At 30.2% G+C, this 9,792-nt stretch overlaps 1 protein-coding gene across 1 annotated transcript; it reads left to right on the top strand.

The window, feature by feature from the left end:
• Positions 1–1,749: 1,749 nt before the first annotated feature.
• On the top strand, positions 1,750–5,736 carry LOC120143004 (homeobox protein HD1-like). The gene is made up of 5 exons (XM_039157438.1): positions 1,750–2,356; positions 2,467–2,587; positions 4,012–4,202; positions 4,977–5,108; positions 5,219–5,736. The coding sequence occupies exons 1-5, from the start codon at positions 2,057–2,059 to the stop codon at positions 5,357–5,359; spliced, it is 885 nt and encodes a 294-aa protein (XP_039013369.1). The 5' UTR covers positions 1,750–2,056; the 3' UTR covers positions 5,360–5,736.
• The last annotated feature ends 4,056 nt before the right edge of the window (positions 5,737–9,792 follow it).

Genomic DNA, 9,792 nt, shown 5'->3' with positions numbered 1-9,792 from the left:
AACTTATCCAATATTTAAAAACTTAAATTAAGAAACACATAATCCAACTCTATTTTGAAATTCCCAGTTTAATAACTAATTAAATCAAGCACCAAACTCCAATCAAACCTATCGTGCCACTTGCTCATTTGTTTATTTTAAAAAAGAAAAGAAAATCCAAAATTGGCATTTTTTAATTTTTATTTATATTATATAGTATATACAGAAAGTAGGGTAACTATATATTTAGTACATAAACTATTATTTTGTTCTGTTTTGGTACTTAGATTTTATTTTTTTCAGAATCTTACTAACATTTACTTTAAATTTTATCTTGATACCTCACCGTTAAAATTTAATGATGATATCGAAGCGTTAGCATAAGATAATTTCATATCATTATTGAAAAATATTACATAAGTAGTTTTGTTAATTTTTAATAGTGGTGTGTCAAATTAAAACCTAAACTTAAGGGTGAGCATTCGATCAAGTCGAGTTGAGTCAAAATATGTTGAGTTATTCGAGTTGACGAGTCGTATTTTATCACTCAAACTTAACTTGAAATTTATTTCGAGTTGAGTCGAGTTATTCGAGTCTCAATACTAATTTTATTATAAATATTTATAGTATTATGGCAAGGATTTGTGTCAATTTTTCTACTTTCTCTAATCATATAAGATATACATATTATATTTTTCTCATTATAATGTTATTTAATGTATCCAATAAAATTATAAAATATATTCATAATATTATATTTTAAAGAAAGTATTTTGAGGGTAAAATATTGATAAGAGTATAAAGGACTGAAGGAATTGATAGGAAGAAAGAATTTGCAAACAATTATAGTCAAAAGACCAAATTGAGAAAATAAAAAGTTAAGGGACTAAATAAAAAAGAGAGATTACATTTTTAGTAAAAAAAAAGTAAGAATTGAAGTTACATAGGTATTCTATTGTGGTGTATGAGCATGTGGTTCAAATTGGATAAAAACATACTTAAAATAAAGAATGATTTGAAGAAATAAGAAAATTATGAAAACTTAAGGGATTAAATTGAAAAATAGAATTTTTTTATAAAAAAGAGGAAATTGAAGTATATATTTATTTTACGATGATTTAGGAGCATATGGTTCAAATTTGGTAAAAACGAACTTAGAATGATGGAGGAATTGAAAGAATAATGAAATAGGGAACTAAATAGTAAAACTATGAAAATATGTAGTCAAATATTTGGTTTTTTTAGTAACTCAAAATTTCAACTCGACTCAAACTCAAAAACTGAATTGGTAATTCGAGTTAACTCAAAAAACTCGAATAACTCAAAATTGAAAAAAATTGATTTTTTTTAGTCAAGTCTAGTTTTGCTCACCTCAACCTAAACTAAATGTTAAGTATAATTTTGAAAAAAAATGATTGAGCATCAAAATATAATAAAAGTAATAGTATAGGTATTAAAACTGTAGTTTACCCTAGAAAGTAAAAAAACCAAAAAAAATCGATTAAATTGTCTGGGGAAAGAAACAGCTTTATTAATATGTTGCCTTTTCTTTATCTGACCTCTCTACTTCCAAACAGCCTTTCATAGTAATGATTCCATAGCCCCCTTTCTCCCTCACCTTCCATCTTTTTCTCTGATCAAAACCTTCTTCCAAAAACTCTGAAAAATGCCAACAAATATATATATATATATATATATATATATATATATATTAACATAGATTTGTTCATGCTTTGATTATCATTGTCGTGCTTTTTCTTCTTTGTCTTTCTCTGTGTATGTAAAGTAAGAAACCCTGCAAAATATACAGCAGTGGGTGCAGAAAATCCAGTCTCAGATCCCGATATACTGCATCTCTCTTACACCATTAACGAGATACAAGCAAAAATCTCTCTCTCTCTCTCTCTCTCTCTCTCTCTCTCTTCCATTAAAAACACTCTCAAAGCAAAAGGCTCTTTCTTTGTGGTCCTTGATGCTCATTTCTTTATACATATATACAGCTTTCCTTTTGTAGGTTTGTACATATATTTGCTTTTGGGGGGTGAGATTGTGTTATAGGCCTTTGTGGTTCAAAGAAATGCAAGACATGATGAGTAGTGGTGGTGCAATTGGACGGCTTAGCAGCGGCGGAGAAGTGGCTATTTCCGGTGACCAGAACCGTCAGCTGAAGGCTGAGATAGCTGTTCATCCGCTTTGTGAGCAGCTTCTAGCGGCTCATGTTTCTTGTCTCCGTGTGGCTACACCAATCGACCAGTTGCCTTTGATTGATGCTCAGTTAGCACAGTCTCATAATCTTCTTAGGTCATATGCTTCTCAGTATCACCAACAGGGCCATTCGTTATCTCCCCATGAAAGACAGGAGCTTGAAAACTTCTTGGTTTGTCTGATATTTCGCGGGTTTTTTTTGTCTGATTTGAGATTTTTTTTGGTACATGGGGAAGTGGTTTTGTTGTTTATGATGGAGGTTTTGTATCTGGTTTGTTGCAGGCACAATATTTGGTAGTGCTGTGTACTTTCAAAGAACAGCTTCAACAACATGTCAGAGTCCACGCCGTAGAAGCTGTTATGGCTTGCCGTGAAATTGAAAATAACTTACAAGCTCTTACTGGTTTGTCCCCCTCTCTTCTCTCCCTTTCCTAATATTACCATATTTTGTTTCCTAGGGATAAAATAAGACATATATTGGGTAAAATTGCTTTAATTATGTATTTATTATATATTTAATGTCTCCATCATTAGCTGGTTTTGGATAGAATCATACTTTTCCTCTGCTTGTTTCTTGAAGATAATAATTAATAATGCTTAATTGTTCTCTCGTCTTGTTTGGTGTTGTGATGCGGTTGGTGATGATTTCTGGTGTTTCTTTTCTTGAAAGAGATGCTATTGTTTTATATGATTTTTGCTTCAATAATCAATTTGAACTTCATCTCCTCCTACATGTTCATTCATATGACTTGTTTGTTCTAACCACCATCCATACCAAGCATTATTATAGATGTTAATATTATCTTTCTGAAAAATTCATAAACAAACTACAAGGTTGGGTTTAAGGGGACTATGATATCTGCGGCTTCTTCATTTTCAACTCAAAAACAACCCTCTTTTACATACATATATTATAACAGTACGAACTAAAAGGTTTTAATGATTAATAAATTGATATTATTTTTTAAAGATTTTAAATTCAAGTACGAGGCTTGAAGTGTATGAATAATTATTGTCAAATAATTAAAAAAACTTCAAATAAAAAATATCTTATATTAATCTTAAATATAAGGATAAATTACAAATTTTATCTTTACTTTTTCAAATATTTTGGTCAATAAATTTAAAAAATTTTAATTTTCTTACTAAATTTAATACGTTGGATTTCTTTTATCACTGAATTTTACTCTTTTACACTAATTTTATCACTTCACCGTTAAATATTTAACGGTGTTAAAAACGATATCATTTTAAAAAAAATTCACAAGAACAAAATTGTTTAACATTTATATAATATTTTATTTTAATATCGTTAATTATTTAATAATTAAGTGATAAAAAATATAAAATATTAAATTCAGTAAAAAATTAAAAATTTAAAAATATAATAATTAAAATAAAAAAATAAAATTTAATTATCAAATTTATAATATAATTTAAATATAAATAGATGCATGACATGTGTGGGAAAGTGGTTAAAATAGAAAAGGTTTAATTATGGGGGTTGTCAGTTTGATGGAGGGTCTGCCCTAGCTATCTAGATACCTACCTATACATTTAGTATGAATGGACTAATCTTTGTTGTTGCCTCATTTATTATGAGTGGGACAAGTGTCCCCTCAAATTTTATACATGCTTTTCCTCAAAGTAAGTTAACTTGAAGGTTAAACAAAGTGATAGTTGTAATTTTTTTAACCTTTATTTAATTAATTGAATATTTTGAATATATAAATACTTTCTTATAAATAGATTAAAAAAATATTACACGTTTAGAATGTAATTTTGTATAAAGTCTACTCTCAAAACACAACATAAACTTGTGTGCAGGAGTTAGCTTGGGGGAGGGTACAGGTGCAACAATGTCAGACGATGAGGATGAGATGCAGATGGATTTTTCTTTGGATCAATCCGGCAGGGAAGGGCATGACTTAATGGGTTTTGGTCCCTTAATTCCTACTGAATCCGAAAGGTCCTTGATGGAGAGGGTCCGTCAGGAGCTCAAGATTGAACTCAAACAGGTCATTTCTTGTTTTCTGTTTTCTCAGTCAAGTCAAGTCAAACAGGATCAGTTTTTTTTTTTAAATAGAGAAATGGATTTATAAAATCTTAAAAGATAAAAATATATTATTCAATAAAAAATTAAATAAAATATTTAAAATATAAGGAAAAGTATACAAATGAACTTTCGATTATAAAGTTTTATTTTATTGATTCTCTCAACTATTGAAAGTTACAAAATGATTCATTCAACTGTAGGTTATTTATTTGTTGAGTCTCTCGACAATTAAAAGTTATAAAATAGTCATCCGACTATTCATATGTTTCACAAGTCTTTTTCTGTTAAAAATTGACAACATCTGAGCCAGTCGTTGACACGGTGACTAAGATATGATAATAATTTGAGATTTTGGAATCAGATTTTATCATATCATAACTATCAAGTTAACGTACAACTCAAAATATTGTCAAATTTTTAATAGAAAATAACGTGTTAAAAACACATGAATAGTCAAATGATCATTTTGTAACTTTTATTAGTAAGAAGACTCAACAAAATAATATTCTATAGCCGGGAGATCATCTTATAACTTTTAATGATCGGGACTTAACAAAGTAACGTTCTTTAGTCAATGGATCATTTGTGTAATTTACCCTAATATATATAATAATTTGAAAATTTTAGAGAGTGATGGCCTCCATATGCTTCCATCGATCCATCCTAGAATTGAAACACGTGTTTGGTAAGAGAGAGAAGTAAACAGTAACACAATATGTAATGTCCATACATGCAGGGTTTCAAATCAAGAATTGAGGACGTCAGGGAGGAGATTTTAAGAAAAAGAAGGGCTGGGAAATTACCAGGTGACACAACCACTGTGCTCAAAAACTGGTGGCAGCAACACTCAAAGTGGCCATACCCGACTGTAACCAATTAACTTCAATTCCCAATGCTCCATTACTTGTTTCATTTCCATTGACATAACAAGAGTGTTATTAGTTGAGGTTCATAAGGTATGATAATGAATGAATGCAGGAAGATGATAAGGTCAAACTTGTGGAGGAAACAGGATTGCAGCTAAAGCAAATCAACAACTGGTTCATCAATCAAAGGAAGCGCAACTGGCACACCAACTCTCAATCTGTCACCTCCTTGAAGTCGAAACGGAAAAGGTAGACGCACAAATGATAAATGGAGAAGATGATCGTTTCATCATGTTGATGTGAATCTCTTGGGGGTAAATAGCTGTGGGCTTATGTAAGTGTAATAGATTTGAGTATCATATGGCTTACATGTAAGTAGAGATTTAAATTGCGGTTGTGGTCATATTTTCGGTTGCGTTGCATTTATCGTGATTACGGACATAGCGGACGTTATTGTGGTGATTGAGGGTATCACGATATGCGATAACAGTTGAAGACCACACCACTACTGCTATATAACGGGTGCTATTACGAGCGTACCTCTGTTTAAATCTCTGTATGTAAGTGTGTAGATTCAAGTTTCTAACAAAGTAAGCATACTACTACCTGCCTGACCTCATTTTCTTTGGATATTTCTCAAATTTTTAATATTAATATATCTCTGTTTCTTTATGTTGTTATTCTGATATTTTAGAATTGGAAAATTACACTAGTTCATAGGAGAACAACCATTGAAACTTTTACGGTTTCATCATAGAATTGATCAGACAAATACAAATATCCTACAAACTATGTAATCTCAGTAGTTAAAAGATTAATGTTATTGCTTGATATATTGAGTTCCAATACGATGTCTGTAGCGATCTCGCACTGTTTTCTCATTCACTGTTTATGTTTGGGGTAGTTTTGTAAGATATTATCGCAAGGAAAAGAAGGGTGGAAAACAATCGGAATCAGCCATGTGAGAAATAGTTGGATTTCTCGGGATTATGCAGGGAAATGCATGAGATAGGAGAGACATTAAAGATATGTGCAAAGTAGGCAAATGATTGCTCGATTCTCCTCACTATTAAAAATTATAAAATGATTTCTTAATTATATGATATTGTTTTTTTGAGTCACTGACCATTAAAAGATTTAAAATGGTCGATTGATTATTTATATGTTCGAAACTTGTCATTTTCTGTTAAAAAGTGTATGACAGCCTGAACTAGATGTTAATTTACTGACTGAGATATGGTAAAATTAATCACATAATCTCAAACGACTAACATATCTCAATCATCATATTAGCGTCCAACTCAGATTACCGTCATTGTTTTAACGTCCTATAGTCGGAAGATCATTATATAACTTTTAATAATTGAAAGACTGTCGTAATGTCCTGAAAAATTGAAAAATAATTTTAGGGTTTGTTTTGACTAAAATTGGGTTTTCCTTTAAAAATCAAATGTATGGTCTGAGAAATCACTACTAATCATTGTTTAGGGTGTGATTGGATTACCATAAAAATATTTCGCTGTTCTAATAAAATTTAATTTTAAAAATCATTATAATAACGTTTTGGTATACTCTAAAAAAAAGGGGTTCGAGAGTCGATTACGTGGTGGGAAGGGTTAGCACCCCACAACGCCCGAAAATTGATACCTAGATGATTAATTATTGTCTTCGCAATGAAATTTATGAATTCAAATTTTAATTTAATTAATGATCATTTTTTAGTTAAATAAATACAATGTTATTTAAACCGATTAATATTTTAGAGAGAGATTAACAATTCGTACATTTAACTAGAGAGAGTTAACCATCTAATATAAGGTAGAGTGGCATCCCTCTATTTTCAAACTAAAGTGGTGGGTTATCATTATTTCTTCTCAAAAAATTTAGGTTAAATTTCGGCACTTCAAACCAAAGGGAAATATCGCCTAATATAAGGTAGAGTGATGATTTTTCCTTATTTGGAAAGAAATAGGAAATATCATAATCAAACATTGCATTTATTTACCTAAAGTTATACGACAAACAAAAGTTTTATTAACGAAAATAAACGGGCCTTTAAGATAGATAGAGAATGTTCAAATATTTATAAGTATCGAAACTAAACCTCCGAATAAGGTCGAGAGGCTTATTTTAGATAAATCTAAATATGAGAGCATCTACCCTCATGATCGATTTGAAGATATTATTTTTTATGCTTTCACTTGAGGATGCCCATTCAATTAAATTGTTTAATTAAAATGTCCAAGTTTATCATGATAATTCTCTTCGATAATTTAAATTAAATGTGTATTGTCTTTTAATTTATTATTGAAAAATATTGAGTGATGCGAATGAGACTATCAAGCTTATAAGAATAAATAAAATTGTCATGCAAACAATCAATATTAACCATTTTAAATATGGATTAGTCATGCTCGAATTATTAATCAAATTAATTAGCCATGTTATTTTAAAAAATAACACGTACACATATGTCACTAAAATAATTAAAATTAATAGTAACTAATAATTATCCTAAAAAAATTTAAAGATAGTACACATGAAATAAAACATGGCATAGATAGCATAAATTAATTACTATAAATCAATAAAAATAGTGAATATAAAATAGGACTTAAATGCATTAAGATAAAAAGTTACAAGGACCTAATTGCAAATTATATTATCTATTTTAGGGGTTTTAGTATTAAATTGCATAGTCTTAAAATTAAGGAGGATCATGGACATGATTTCCCCTAAATTCCTAAAAAAGAGCGATTTAGAAGGTTTCTAAGCCGAACTAGTTCTCTTGAATCGACCCCTATTTAAGCCCTTTTACCCTATTTTTTTTCATTTTAACAATTCTCTAAAAGAAAAACCCTAAAAGCTCTCAAAAATTCTCTCAAAGCTCCGCCCCTCTCTGATTAACACCTCCTTTTATAGTGCTAATTTGAGATATTTTTATTCGAATTTATGCAGGACTCTATTTTACAGGAAATAACAATTAAAAGGAAAATTGAGCATATTTTTCTATTTATTTGAGAGAAGTCAACACCAACTCAGATTTAAAGATCGATCCAGGCGCAAACTCTGATTAAATAATCCAAGTAGCAAGATCAAAGGAGGAAAACAAGGCGAATCACAAGTCCTCAGGAATTAAAAGTTATAATTGAATTTAAACATTTGATATTTATTATTTTATTAGCAACTTAGTTTATTATTATTTAAGATTTTTGTTGAACCATTTTTTCTAATGTTTTGATATAATAAATTAAAGTAAAATGTTTTTGGACTTGAATTAAATTTATTCAAAGTTTTTAAAAATAACTAAAAGTAAATTTGAGTACAAAACTGATTTTTACGTACGTAGTACCGATATTGTTCTTACAGTATCGATACTATATGAACAATACCGATATTGTTCATGTGGTACCAATACCCTAGGTAAGAGAAGTATCGATACTCTCTAGGTATTACTGGTACTACTAGCATTGCTCAAATTCCAAAATTCAAAAATGGTACCGATACCCAAAGGGGTACCGATACTACTTTACATAGAAGTATCGGTACCATAGGCTTAGTATCGATACCATCAGGTCCAACGGCTAGTAACGACTAGTTTTATTTAAAAATAACAAATGTACTATCGATACTCCCTATAGGAGTATTGATACCCTCTGTACTGAATAGTTTATTTTTGCAGAGAAAACATCCCAAACGGCTAGAAAACATCCTCAACGGCTAGACCATAAACTCATTCCAACATATAAATACAAGTTCAAGGCACTTAAAGAAGGGTTAGAATACCTACCCAAGCAATCAAACACAAGAGAAGAGTTTTTCACTCTTTATTCCTATTATCTTGTAAATATTTTGTTCTTATGAACTTTAATTCTTTGTAAACAACTTCCTTTTTAGAGATTTTATTTGTTTACATATTTTTCCTTGTAAAGGGTTTTTGGTTCTAGTTGAGCCTGTTAAAAGCTAGAGAGTTTTGTAAAGGTTATCTTTTTGTCCTTGAAAAAGAAAGAACAAATTAGTGAATTTGTTGGAAAATCCTTAGTGAGGAGCTAAGGTAGTGGAGGTAGACTTAGTTGAGAAGTCGAACCACTATAAATCGATGTGTCAATTTTTCTATCTTTCTAATCTTCTTACTCCATAAACACAAAAATCAATTCAACCCCTCTTGGCAAACATTTTCGGTTGATCTTTGAGCTTCATCAATCCCAAAATTTTTTAATATTTATTAATTAGGATTTTTTGTTTGTTAGAATTACGAGTTTGAATACTCTTAAGAGTTAGTAATTTATTTTCTTTAGGCTTTCTCAAGCTATAAATACCCGTCAGGGTAAAGCTTGACAGATGTACAAGTTTAGAACTCAGTATAGACCTGGTTCTGGTTTTTATTGTGTTTTAGGTTTTCAGTTTAATAAAATTACTTTTCTTCTTCATTTGTTTTCTTTCTACACACCAAGCATGATCTCTACCATGTTTGGCTAAACTTTTCTTTAGTTGATAGCTAAGCGAAGACTCGATCCATTCTCATGAGAATTGCAAAAGCGCTTCACATCTTCAGATTTCTTTCTTGGTTTTCGGTAGACAAGGGGAGACAATCGACCTTCCTTCAAACATCTTAACATCTTCAATCCAAAGAATTCACATTGGTTTGACCGAATTTTTGATATACGGTTGGGGAGAAGAATCGCC

Source organism: Hibiscus syriacus, unplaced genomic scaffold, assembly GCF_006381635.1.
Source record: "Hibiscus syriacus cultivar Baekdansim isolate YM2019G1 unplaced genomic scaffold, ASM638163v2 tig00002237_pilon, whole genome shotgun sequence".
Taxonomy (NCBI): domain Eukaryota; kingdom Viridiplantae; phylum Streptophyta; class Magnoliopsida; order Malvales; family Malvaceae; genus Hibiscus; species Hibiscus syriacus.
The sequence above is the reverse complement of the archived record's forward strand: the minus strand, read 5'-3'. Positions and strand labels throughout refer to the sequence as shown.

Excerpts from the sequence above, each read along its gene's own strand:
- LOC120143004 (XM_039157438.1), top strand. The coding sequence starts at position 2,057 with ATGCAAGACATGATGAGTAGTGGTGGTGCAATTGGACGGCTTAGCAGC. Across the intron at positions 2,588-4,011 it reads TAACTTACAAGCTCTTACTG|GAGTTAGCTTGGGGGAGGGT; the intron begins GTTTGTCCCCCT and ends ACTTGTGTGCAG. Across the intron at positions 4,203-4,976 it reads TCAAGATTGAACTCAAACAG|GGTTTCAAATCAAGAATTGA; the intron begins GTCATTTCTTGT and ends CCATACATGCAG.